This window comes from Pezoporus occidentalis, unplaced genomic scaffold, assembly GCF_034315485.1.
Source record: "Pezoporus occidentalis ecotype Australia unplaced genomic scaffold, CSIRO_AGI_Poc_V1 ctg79, whole genome shotgun sequence".
Taxonomy (NCBI): domain Eukaryota; kingdom Metazoa; phylum Chordata; class Aves; order Psittaciformes; family Psittacidae; genus Pezoporus; species Pezoporus occidentalis.
Window position 1 is genome coordinate 886,036 of NW_026916147.1, and position 13,523 is coordinate 899,558.

General features: G+C 38.7%; 1 protein-coding gene across 2 annotated transcripts in view; it reads left to right on the forward strand.

Moving 5' to 3' along the window:
* Window positions 1-13,523, forward strand: part of WDFY3 (WD repeat and FYVE domain containing 3) — a 171,612-nt gene that overhangs the window by 142,774 nt on the left and 15,315 nt on the right. For both annotated transcript variants that reach the window (XM_062602808.1, XM_062602807.1), the window contains 14 exons: window positions 502-555; window positions 2,895-3,063; window positions 3,260-3,423; window positions 4,171-4,319; window positions 4,589-4,709; window positions 5,088-5,173; window positions 5,531-5,611; window positions 6,300-6,354; window positions 6,712-6,831; window positions 7,660-7,777; window positions 8,830-8,936; window positions 9,696-9,849; window positions 12,577-12,668; window positions 12,991-13,203. In XM_062602808.1, coding sequence (XP_062458792.1) covers window positions 502-555; window positions 2,895-3,063; window positions 3,260-3,423; window positions 4,171-4,319; window positions 4,589-4,709; window positions 5,088-5,173; window positions 5,531-5,611; window positions 6,300-6,354; window positions 6,712-6,831; window positions 7,660-7,777; window positions 8,830-8,936; window positions 9,696-9,849; window positions 12,577-12,668; window positions 12,991-13,203 — 1,683 coding nt within the window. The remainder of the gene's footprint in view (window positions 1-501; window positions 556-2,894; window positions 3,064-3,259; window positions 3,424-4,170; window positions 4,320-4,588; window positions 4,710-5,087; window positions 5,174-5,530; window positions 5,612-6,299; window positions 6,355-6,711; window positions 6,832-7,659; window positions 7,778-8,829; window positions 8,937-9,695; window positions 9,850-12,576; window positions 12,669-12,990; window positions 13,204-13,523) is intronic.

The following is a 13,523-nucleotide window of genomic DNA, read 5'->3' on the forward strand; positions in this document are numbered from 1 at the left end:
TGTAGAGGTAGAGAAGTACCATAAGTATGGGAGGTTTCAGTCTGAGTTCTCAGCCTTATGCTAAACAGCATGGCAAACAGCGATCTGAAACCAGTTCATGGGCCTTGGTTCGGGTGTGTTTATGGAAGTTCCATCTGTCCAAAACCACAAATATGGGCTGTGTAGCAGAAAAGCACATGGCCTTTGAAAGCTTGGCAGTTAGCTCCTGTTAATCTTACAACACCATTTTTAAGAAGTGGAGCAGTCTTTATTGTCTTTTCAGGCATGTACACATGCATGCAGGATCTTTTTTCTCAAGCAGGAGTGTCAAAGTGCTTGAAAAATCTCAAAAGGTAGCATTCAGCCAGTTTTAAACCCTTAGGTATATTTATCTGCTTGCAATCTGATGCACAATAGCTGTAGTGACAGTGTAATTCACACAAAGTGGCGAACATGCCATCATACATTCTTCTCAAAAGTGTTCTTTCTCTGATGCTTATATAATTGATGCCCTGTTTTCAGTCTGACTTCTCAAGTAGACTTCCTGAGACATCTGATGATACCATTCCTCAAAAGGTAAAGAACACGTACACTGACTGAAAGAATGTGACATAAATACAACCTTTTTCTTCCTGCATGTTAGGCAATCTTAACAAGGCTTCTATGTTTGGCTTTCAACTTGCTCTTTCAGTAATTATTTCTAGGCCTAAAGGTTTTTTCAGTAATCAGTCTAGAAGATGTTACTGTGCTCTTCTCAACCTTCATCTAATAAAATTTTCTGTAGATCTTACCTTCCTTGCTGCACACTAACAAGCTGTGTTGGGCTGTGCTATCACTGTTCTCACCGTGTGAAGTGTTGTGGCTTTGGGATCTGAACTAATGGTTAATGGAACTTGTTTAGTAATGGGCAACAAAATCACTTGGAAGCACTTACCAGAAAATTTAAGTGCTTCTTTCTAAGAGAGGATCTGGTGACCAGTTTTGTTCCTTTTTGGCTGTAATGAGCTGTAACAGACTTATTTCTGTTAGAGCCCAGATTAATCCTGTCTTAGCTGAGTCTTCTCCTCATTTTTACTGTTAATGAAATTTACACATTTGTTTAAAAAATATGAATCCTGCCTTGGAAATAAAGGACTTGTTTGGAAGTGGCTTCTCTACAAGCCTCTTAGTATTATGCTGCTTGTTAATTACATTTGCAGTCTTGCCCATCACTAAGTACAATGTGTAATGTGTGTTCACTCATTTTGAATTACATTTAGCAATAAACTAATATGTATAAATGAAATTAATTCTATTACACAGAATATTCAATATAAATTGTTACTGGTTTTGTTTATTCATGTTAGCAGTTAGGTACTAGTTAGGATTTCTCTTTGTAGGCTATACATAAGTTGTTTCCTCAGAGGTTTTAAGCATTCTATAAGTGGTATTTTTATGGTGATAATGATTGAAGACTTAGTTGAACATAAGTGAGCAAATTAGATCACAGTGCCTTAATTTTTTTTATTTGAGGGCTCAGCCAGTTTGCCCTGAAATAATAAATCTCTCTGTTGCTGATCTTAATCTCTTTGTCATCCTGATCATGGGTCATTTAGTTTTCCACTATGCTATCGTACAGATGAGCAAAACAAAGCCCCAAACAAAACAAAACCAAACAACTACATTTTATATATTTCCGTGCAAAAATGGACAAGGGAAAATCTTGACTGGAGTGTCAGTGGTATTCTACAATTCTACATAATGTAAAGCATTGAACTGCACTTATAGTAATGATATTTTGTAATTAACCCAACCTAATTTTGAAACACATGGGAAATAATGCTACAAAACAAAAAAAATATCTGTGGTGAACATATTCACAAGTCTTTCTAGAGTTTGAGGGTGGAGTTAAACAGTAGTCAGAGAAGAAAATTTTCAACTGCAATATGAAATCAGTGTGTTTTCATCCATCCATGTGCATCAGTGTATTTCAATTTTGGAAAGGCTTTTGGCTCTTTAATACCTGTTTTATCTTTTCCTGTCATCGTTTTGACATATTTATTGTTCTCATGTAGTTCTTCTATTTCCAATGTTACCTCCAAAATCAAGTGAGGAACATAAGAATTAGCCTGTGGTAGGGGACGGGATGGACAAAGGAGGAAAAAAACCCAAAACAACAAACCAACCCCCCAACCAAAACACCCACAAAAAAAAAACCTCAACAAAACCAACCCCAAACAAAACAAACCGCAAAACCAAAACAACGCACCACACCACCACTGCTATAATGAAGTGTTCATAATCCATTATCATCACCTAAAGGTACAGACAATGCTCAAAGAATTACTTTGGTTAAAGTAATTCTTTAAAAACCACTCTCGTGCTGGTCTGTCACCCACAAACCATCAGAATCTTTACTGAAGAAGAAACAACTGAATTAATAAAGAAGTCTGAGCCTTAAAGCCTGCCCCTGGTTGCTTCTACCAACTTCCCCATATCTGTATCTTTCCTTGTGGCAATTTTTTATTCAAACTGTTGCCTAGCAGAGAGGTCAGCTGGCTAATGAATAAGCTGCATATGTTGTAGGGAGTTATGAAAGATGACAAAATGTCCATCTGATCTTTCAGTCATAAGTGTCTCAGCTTTTCGTGACACTACATAAACATACTGGCCACACTTCTTACATCCTGTGTTGTAGGTTTATCTGCAGGCATTTCTTGAACCCCATTAGTAGCTGGGTGGCTGAATAGCTCCCTTGCAATTTAGCTGAGAGATTAGATCTACTGAAGAGTCTCTGGTTTTGTCCGTGTTGGCATATGACTGCACACACACAAAACACTTGGTGGGCTTGCACTATGCTGCACTCAGTATTCCTGAAACACGTTCACTGGAGTGAGGAGTTGACTGACCAAGTGTTTTCTTCAATTATTTCAAAGAAACCTGCTCGTTACCGAAGAGCTATAAGTTACGACAGTAAGGAGTACTACATGCGCCTGGCTTCTGGGAACCCTGCAGTCTTTCAGGATGCTATAGAAGAGAACACAGTAGGTGAAACAACTCAGCAGGAGCCAGAACACGGGGAGGACACTATTGCAAGAGTCAAAGGTTAGATCATTTGTTTTGTCCTGAATGGTTTTCTTTACATTTATCTGCCTTTATATCTTCTCATACTTTTGTATAAGGATCCTGAGGACTCCTCTTTTAAGGTCTCAGCATTGAATCGGTAATTTCAAAGTTCAGTAAGTCTTGTAATTTTTTTTGTGTGTCGGGTTTTTATTTATCTTTCTCTCTTCTTTTCCAGGCCTAGTGAAGCCTCCCCTAAAACGATCTCGCTCTGCTCCTGATGGAGGAGATGATGAGAACCAGGAACAATCGCAGGATCAAATTGTTGAAGGGAGTTCAATTGATGAAGAGGAAAAGACTGACAATACAACTTTGCTTCGACTTCTTGAAGAAGGAGAGAAGGTACTGTGTACTTCAAACACACTAAGCACTTACTGTGTTGTTATTTCTGCGTTACATGCAAGCACAAATAATTGTCCTGAATACCTTCACTGATCTACAGCTCAATTTTCTTAGTATTTCATCAGCTTCTTCCTTGAAGCCAGATGTGTGCTGTGGTTCCAAGAGATCCTGAGCTGAAAACCCTGTACTGGAAACATTCTTTTTCTTCTGTCTGCTAAGACAAAAAAGAACATATTCTGAAACAAAAGCTACAAACTATCCTATGTTTGAATTATTATCCTGTCAGCTTAATGAGTTCAGACAGAATATATATATTGAAAGTATAAGTACTGAACTTGTTCCCTTCATTAGAATGGAAAACCCTGATAGCTAGTGTTTTATCCCCAAGAACAATGTTGAACAACCATTCTGTGTATTTGGTATTTCAGACTTTGTCTGACTGAAGTATACCAGTAAATACGTTTGTGATCATAGTCAGATGGGCTACAGGTTCTAAAATATGCTCAAGAAGCATGGTGCAAGAAGATAAGTTGTAACATACAAATCTATATCACACAGAGAAGGCTTTATTTAACTTGATTGTGTAATCACAGGCATTAGGTATGTATCTCATTAAGGGGGGAAATAGCAAAATTTCTGCTGTATCTGCAAGTGATAAAGCAGTGTCTGGGGCTTGTTCAAATAAAGTCACAGTCTGAGCCTAAACTTGTTAACCTGCTTTTGCTAAGTGTCTGCTTTTCATTACAGATTCAGCATATGTACCGCTGTGCTCGGGTTCAGGGCCTTGACACCAGCGAAGGGCTGCTTCTCTTTGGGAAAGAGCACTTCTATGTCATTGATGGGTTTACCATGACAGCCACTAGAGAAATACGGGATATTGAGACACTGCCTCCAAAGTGAGTAGCTTAATAGAAAGTTTCTTCAGTCTTTGGTAGCTGAACAAGAATTTCTTTACTGAGATTTTGGAAGAGTCAACTCCAAAATAATGTCGGATTCAGAAGGACCTCAGGAGCAGTTTCCTCTGTGCTCACAAATTGCTTTATGTAGTATATCGTGAAAATCAGCTCTTTCTGTACCTGGACTCTTATATGAATTGAGAGAATAATTCTTCTAATTTATCTTCTTTTTAATCACTTTTCTCTTGACTGTTTATGCTCATTTGCAGGATGCATGAGCCAATCATACCCAGGGGAGCAAGGCAGGGTCCAAGTCAACTCAAAAGAACATGCAGCATTTTTGCATATGAAGATATCAAGGAAGTACATAAAAGGAGATACCTTTTGCAGGTAACTTGGACACCATATTTGGTTTGAGGAGCCAACCTGGATTTTTTTTTGACAACATTGTCATTTTTAAAAATTAATATAAATATATAACTGATCAGTTTTTGGAAATTGAAGGTAATCACTGTATTGAAATTAAAGTGCTTAAGCTGGGCATCCTTGTTTGAACATTTGGCTTACCACGGGTCAATTTATTTGGGTGTATTTTAGTGAATTTTAGTGTTCTGAAAATAAAACATCTTGAGCTGCACTAAGCAAAGACTGCTTCAATATAATTTGGTGTCAGATGTAGTACAGTATGACTAAAGGTCTGTGCCTGACCTTCAGAGGTGACGAGCAAATGTGTTAGTGTTGACATGGGTTTGTCCTCTTTATTTTCAGCCAATTGCAGTTGAAGTTTTCTCAGGAGATGGACGGAACTACCTTCTAGCTTTCCAAAAAGGGGTTAGAAACAAAGTTTATCAAAGGTATTGTAAAATAAATTAGAACAGTTAATTGGACTATTTACAAATATATGTGTTGAGCCATACTTGAGCCTACAGTGACCTAAAAACCGGAAACAGATGGCAAGAGCGATGGGTGTGAGGCAGTGAACCACCTGCTAGCCACTTAGTGCTGCACAAAAGAACCACTAGAAGGCACTAATGCCCACATGTGAAACTTGGGGGTGGTCAGTGACAGAGGGCGATTCCAATTTTGTTTAGGATGTTGCATAGCTGCTCAATTCAAAATCTGTAACTGTATTAAGTGCATGCTATTTCTAAGAAGAAGACATACTGAGGACGCAAACACTAATCTTAATCTCCTTTTAACTATTGATTCAGGTTTTTGGCTGTGGTGCCATCTCTAACTGACAGTTCAGAGTCGGTCTCTGGGCAGAGACCAAACACCAGCGTAGAGCAAGGGTAGGTGATTCTGTTCTTCACAAGCTGTATAGCTCATCAGTTTCTAATAAGTCATATTTTCAACTAAATCATGCTTCAAGGCCGGGTTGGACAGGGCTTTGAGCAACCTTATCAGTGGAAGGTGTTCCTGCCCATAGAAGGGAGGTTGGTATTAGATGAGCTTTAAGGTCCTTTCAAACCCAAACCAATCTGTGATTCTATGCTTGTGTTAAGGTCAGGATTCACTAGAGAGTACTGTGACCTCAATTTAAAATCAGGCATTACCAAAATAAACAACTACTGATGTTGTGTTCCAGTTATTTTGAATGTGCTAATATCACTGGCAGCATTGGTATGTTTTCTAACTAATTAATATATGCTATCAGGATTAATGTTATCGGTATACAGATACATTCCAAAAGGAATTGGGAGTGCCCAAGCCATTATTAGATTTGTCCAAGTTGTTATTTTCCCCATCAGCACCCTGTTAGATACATTTGTACTTGCACTGAATTGCATAATTAATGTGTATAATTTTAACGGTATGTGTTTAGAAATGAAAAAAGGCATTGCTAGAGCAAAAAGGAGCAAAGCCCATTTTTCTAATTGATGCAATTTACAAGTTTTAATCTTAAAACTTTAGATTGTCATGTGAAGATGTAACCCAGATCTTATTGCTAAGTAAAAAAATGCATTTCCTTCCCATTAGGTCTGGCTTGCTTAGCACTTTAGTGGGAGAAAAATCTGTTACTCAAAGATGGGAAGTAAGTATGAAAATGTTGAGGGTGTTCTTTTATTTTATACACATTTTGTAGTGATACATAATTAATCAGTGCACATAAGTTGCATCCTCTTATTTGGACAAGTGGAATATACTAGTACAGAAAGTGTATCTTAGCCTTTTAGTGTGTAGTATTCCATGATATCATTGTCACGTAAGAAATGGTTCTACCGTTAAAAATGCAAGGGGAGGGCCTGAGGTAAAAGTAGAGTGAGCATTGTAATATTGAAATAAGGTGTGTACGTTTGGGGACAGCTGAGCACTTTGACAGTCTGGCAGCATAGACATTTGGTTGTTGTAAAGTGAACACTTTACAATGCTATTATCTGTCTTCCTTAAGAGAGGAGAAATCAGTAACTTCCAGTACCTGATGCACTTAAACACACTGGCGGGCAGATCCTATAATGATCTCATGCAGTACCCTGTCTTTCCCTGGATCCTTGCAGACTACGATTCAGAGGTAAATATTTTGTCAGTGTTGTCAGTAATCTTTTATATGTTGGAGGTTTTGCAAATATTACAGCTGGGTCATACCGCCTTGGTAAAAGAGACTTGTCTTTATCACCAGTTCTTTGATTTCACCTATTTTGTAATGTTCCTCCCACTTATCAGTGTGTAGGGTATTAGAGATTCTTAGCTGTCCTGTGCTATGTAGGCAGGTCTTTGCCTGCATTGAGTTTACAGATGTTATTGGACTGTTGCCAGGGTCTATAGGTTTTTCTAAGGCAGTTGCCTCTCTATGTTGCAGCAGTTCCTTTGTATTAACTTTCTACTGAACATCCAGAAGGACATTATGGCCACAGGAAAAGCATGCTTGTCCAAAATAGTGTGATATGGGCTACTGTGAAATCTGGCCCCATGGTGAAACAGTTGCTTTTGATAAAGAGGAAGCATCCTATTAATGTTTTTGTGGGCAGCCATTGCTGCCAGCTAGACCATAACATAGAATATTGTTAAGGGTGCTTCTGAAGTATTCAATAACAGAATTCAGGGGAATTGGGGAGCAGGGTGAGGGGAGCAGGGCAAAAATTATCCAGAGCCCAGATCTGACTTAAAAAATACTGACTGTCTTGGATCAGACTGAAGGACTGTTTTAAGCATATCCGACACTACACTTGCTGTGTGTGTAGAAAACAAAGATGACAGCCTTAAGAGGTATGTGATCTTAAATATAGTAATCAGCACTTTTGAAAGGGTTGGTTTGTTTATTGTGTGTTTTTGTTGTTGTTTGCAGTGGGGATTTTTGTTCTTTAGGTTTTTTTAATTGGTATCTGTTTTATTTTTAAAGGAGCTGGATCTTACAAACCCCAAGACATTCAGAAACCTGGCCAAACCTATGGGAGCTCAAACAGAAGATAGGTTAGCTCAGTATAAGAAGCGATACAAAGATTGGGAAGATCCTAATGGTAAGTAGTGATCCATCCAGCAGGAAGAGAAGATGGACGTGTGCCTGTCACATCATAAGAGGGAGTCGTGGCTTTTTTGTGTTATGTATGGATCAAGAGGTCTGGATGTTGATAATCAGACCTCTACTGTGGTTTTTATTGACTCTCCAACAAATACTAAATTAGAGAAAAGGGACATTAGTTTTTTTGCTCTGTTGTTTGTTTTAAATCCAAATAACACCATTTGTTTGTATGTAAAAATGAAGACAAAACAATTGCACATTCAGAACAGTTTAACATTTTCCAAAGGCTAGAATGGGCATGCTCATGAAGCATGCAACCATCTGTCTCTGCTAATACAGTTTGAGTGCTGCTGCAAGAGAATAAGTTGTACAAAGGAAGGGAAATACTCAAGCAGTACTTGAGCTTTTTCATTTCTTGTCTTAATGCATGTGGTTTTTGTAAGGAAACAGCGTTTTCTCGGGAAAAACTGTCTACTCAATGAGGTGCAATTAAATTATGTATTCTTGATTTTAGAGCTTCCTTATGTATTGACAATAAAGCTTGTGTATTTGGCAAGGCAGCTATTGCACAATACATTTCTTGTGTACTTTTATTGAAGATACAAGCCTGTTCAACTACTGCAATGCTGTTCTGTATCAAACAGCAGGTGGCAAAGAAGTTCATTTCTAGAAATGAACCAGTATGTTCTAAGTGTATTTATGCAGACTTTTTGGTAGGAAATTAGCAAAGTAAAAGCTGTTCAAATTCTGTAGCAAAGAATTCTGCGACCTATTTCTACTCAAGCCTTTAATTCCACAGTAATCAATAAGGCTAAAAGTGAAAAAGAAGCCCCTTGAATTAGGGCTACTGGTCTGCAGCCAAAACTCAAGCAGTGGCCATGGCAAAACAGAAAGCTTTCAGATTCTTAAGAATGAAAGCTAAAAATTCCAATTTTAAACATGTCAAAAGTCACAGAGCAGTTAAAATGTAGCACTAATTTTTCCTTAATTGCTACTGATTCTGTTACCTAACTGCTTTGTTTGTTCTATGTGGTTTTTAATCTTCTGCAGGGGAAACCCCAGCTTATCACTATGGGACCCACTATTCATCAGCCATGATAGTGGCTTCCTATCTTGTCCGGATGGAGCCTTTTACTCAAATTTTCTTACGATTACAGGTAAGAGTTACATCACTTCACTTGGTGTTTCTTTTCATTTGAGACCGAAGAGAAAAGTAGGATCATCTGGCTTTGTTTACACAAATATGGTAGAAGAAATATTTTTAGCAGAGTTGTTATTGCCTGGCAGGTTTCTGATGTTTCTCTGTAAAAGGTAACAGAACTCACCTTTTTCCTTGTAGTTTGAACATTTTTATGAATGTATGCAGAGCAAAATATCAGCACACAGAAAACTAAGCAAGTTTTATAATGACTTTGCTCATCATGCTTTTTTCATCTGTTGCAGAAAGAATCATATGTTTAGTTCTGTACTGGCATGTGAAAAGCTTGTTATTTTAAATCAATGTGTTTATCCAAAGAGCTATTTTAGTCACCTAGTGCTAAAATAAACAAATGTTTGCAGAGCCTGGAAGTGTTTGGCAGTTTGATGGGTAATGGGGTTTGTAACATTACATGCCAAATATTTTCCTAGACAGAAGCCATCAGGCAAGAATATTTGTGTTGCTCTAGAAGAGACTAAACTTTGAAATGGGACTAGACAACTCTCTTCTTAAAATTCTATTATCTGTATCTCAGTCTTTTCTATTATGATATGCCAGAAAGTAATACAGCTGTTTAAATCTGTTGTGTTAGAGGAAGAAACATGCTACCTTGTATAGTGTCTTTATTAGGCAGAGGATGTTTGGATTTGCCTTCTTGGAAAATCTGCTGTTCTGAGAGATGCTCTGATGTTGACATGCTTCTCGCTCTGTCCCACAGGGTGGTCACTTTGACCTGGCCGACCGAATGTTTCACAGCGTACGGGAGGCTTGGTATTCAGCATCGAAGCACAATATGGCAGATGTGAAGGAGCTCATCCCAGAGTTCTTCTACCTCCCCGAGTTCCTGCTCAATTCCAACAATTTTGACCTAGGTAGGCAGGAAGAGCTTGATAGCACTGCAATGGGTGCAAGAACAGTGCCAGACAGTCCAATGTGAGAGAAGCGTCTCACAGAAAAGATCTGTTTAACTGCGTGAGAAAATAATAGATAACTTGCACATTCTGACATGAAAGCATAAGCGGGACTACTTCTGGTATTTCCTGATACTACATGCTTATTCAATATTATATTTCAGAAAATGAATGATTCAGAACTCATAATTTCACTGGGAGGAGTGTAGCAGGAATTCTTATTTCCTCTGTGATACCTCAGATTTACTTTTCCAGATTTATCAGACTGAAGGTATTTTCTTAAGCAATTAATTTTTATTTTAAGCAGTTAATGATATGTTAATGATAATTTTAATTGTAATGTTCTAATTGCTGAATGAGATACTAAAGTACCCAGAAAGGATTTTAGTTCAGGGTGTTGTGTTTTTTTATGATGGGCTTTTTACCAGTTCAAAACACAGAGATAATCATGTTTCACCGTACAAAACAAAGTGCTACCTTACAAAACAAAAAGTAACACCAAAAGAACACCCCACAAAGCCTCTCCCAAGTATGTTTCACACAGAAGAGTTATGGCCATTACCAGAAAAATCATAGAATCATAGAATGATTTGGGCTGGAAGGGACTTTAAAGCTCACCTAGTTTTAACCCTCCTGCCACGGGCAGGGACACCTTCCACTACACCAGGATGCTCAAAGCCACATCCAGCCTGGCCTTGAACACTGCCAGGGATGAGACAGCTGCATCTTCTTTGGGCAACCTGTGCCAGTGTCTCACTACACTCATAGTAAAGAATTCCTTCCTAAAAATCTAATTTAAATCTGCCTTCTTTCAGTTTAAAGCCATGCCCCCTTGTCCTGTCACTACATGCCCTCTGGACAAGGTGATTTAGGGTCTTAGTGTGGGCCTTCATTCACCTTAGATTGAGTAGACTCCCATCGGTATGATATTGAATATAAATGCTGTTTTGCTCATCGAGGTCTACTATACCCTAAATCACCTTGTCCATGAACTGCTTTTTGCTGACGATGCCGCCCTTGTTGCCCACACAGAAACAGCTCTGCAGCACTTAACATCTTGCTTTGCGGAGGCAGCTAAGCTTTTTGGGCTGGAAGTCAGCTTGAAGAAGACAGTAGTTCTCTACCAACCTGCACCACAAGAAGATTACCGTCATCCCCACATTACCATTGGCGAGTCAGAGCTTAAGTTAGTTCAGCTATCTGGGAAGCATTATTTCCTCGGATGCCACAATTGACAGAGAGATAGGTAACAGAATAGCAAAGGCATATAGAGCCTTCGGAAAACTCCATAAAAGAGTCTGGTGCAATAAACACCTGAAGAAAAGTACAAAGATCAGTGTCTATAGAGCCATTGTACTGTCTACTCTTTTATATGGGTCTGAATCATGGGTTATCTACCACCATCACCTGCGACTCCTCAAACGCTTCCATCAGCGCTGCCTCCGTACAATTCTAAACATCCATTGGACTATGTGCGAAATGTTACTGTCCTTGAGCAGGCAGGGGTCACCAGTATCGAGGCCATATTGCTGAAATCACAGCTACCCTGGGCAGGGCACGTCTCTAGGATGAAGGATCACCGCCTCCCTAAGATTGTGTTTTACGGTGAACTTGCCACCGGCTGCCACAAGAGAAGTGCCCCAAAGAGGAGATATAAGGACTCCCTGAAACAATACCTCAGCCTTGGCCATATTGACTACCATCAGTGGTCCACCTTGGCCTCCAATCGGGAGACTTGGAGACACACCATACATAACGCTGTTGTCTCCTTTGAGAACACATGCAGAATTAGTCTCGAGGACAAAAGACAACGTAGAAAGAATCGTGCCTCATCTATACCACCCAAGGAGACCTTTTGTTGTGCTTTTTGCAACCGGATTTGCCTATCACACATTGGTCTTTTTAGTCATCAGCGCACTTGTAGTAACCGTGGATAAAGCCCTTCCCTGTCACAGGGTTGGCTGCTTAGGTATGAGCTCAACTGACATAACAAGTTTCTGTTTGTGCAATGATTACTGAAGGCTATTTTACTTGCTGTTGTTTTCATTAACTTTCATGGACTGCAGTGGACCTTTCCCATGATGGGGAGAGAAAAGCAGAAACTTAAGCAGAAAAATGGAACTGAAATAATCATGTACTTGATGGGGAAACACAAAGGTTTTGAGTTCAGACTACACCTTTTGAAGTTGTGAAGACTGAAGAAGCATAATCTAATCAACACCACTAGCTAAAAGAATAGTGTTTGTTTTGAAGAGCATATGCTGAAACACTCATCATCAAAATCAGAGCAGAAACTAAGACCAGTTTGAACAGTGCTTTAAGCAACCTGCTGTAATGGAAGGTGTCCCTGCCCATGGCAGAGTGGTTGGAATTAGAGGATCTTTAAGGTCCCTTCCAACCCAAATCATTGTGCAATTCTGTGATCATTTTCAAAAGTCCTAGCAAGGAATATTTGAATTCTTCCTTCTGTGAGCAATCTTACATGAACAACAGAGTCGAAATTTTTCATTTTTTATTGCTGACATTTAAAAATGACTCAGTATTTTAAAGAAATGACTGAAATGGGTTGCTTTATGAAGGAAAGATGTTAGAATTTGATTTTCTTTAACTTTTTTTTTTTTCCCATTGCTGTTGCAGTGCAGTTTCAATATTTCTCTCCAAACTTTTCTTTTTACTTTTTTTTAACAGGTTGCAAACAAAATGGCACTAAACTTGGTGATGTAATACTTCCCCCATGGGCAAAAGGAGATCCTCGTGAATTTATCAGAGTTCATCGAGAGGTAATTTGCATTTTAATACTGACAATAGGAAACATCAGTTGGGACTTTCCACTACATACTAATCTAAGCACTCACAGCTACCAGCTAGTCCCTGAATTCTATGTTGGTGGCTAATTGTTGCAAAGGTCGGCAGAACTGGTGTTTTCTCCCCTTCTTCTTTAGTTAGGGAGTATGTTGAGGCAAGACTTGATTCAATGAAAAGCTTCATCAAAGTGTAATGAGAATGTGTCAAAATACATTCTGTATTTTCTTTGTGGCAGGTGTATTAGGCTCAATCAGTGATGCATATGGCTAGTTCTAATGCATGCCCTTTGAATTTCAGGCTCTGGAATGTGATTTTGTGAGTGCACATCTGCATGAGTGGATTGACTTGATCTTTGGCTATAAACAGCAAGGTCCTGCTGCAGTTGAAGCTGTAAATGTCTTTCACCATCTCTTCTATGAGGGGCAAGTGGACATATATAACATCAATGATCCATTAAAAGAGACAGCTACCATAGGATTCATTAATAACTTTGGACAGATACCAAAGCAGGTACACGCTTTGTAGAATTCTTGTTGGCCAGATGACACTCAAATTGAAACGTATTAATATAGAATGGGAAAGTGGTTTAGAAATGAAACTTCTGGGGAGTTTTTTTTCATAAATATTCTCCTGGTGATCTGAAATAATTTACATTTTCATCATAAATGCAATAAAAATCAACTCTGGGCTTTGCTTGTGAGATTAGGAATATCTTTTTCTTTCTCCCCTTTGTACCCTTAAAGCAAAGGTGAGATGAATTGTGGTTCAACTCTAAAAATCAACATAAAGAAAAAAGTATGTTCACTGCCAAGTCAGATGGTGGCAGTGAA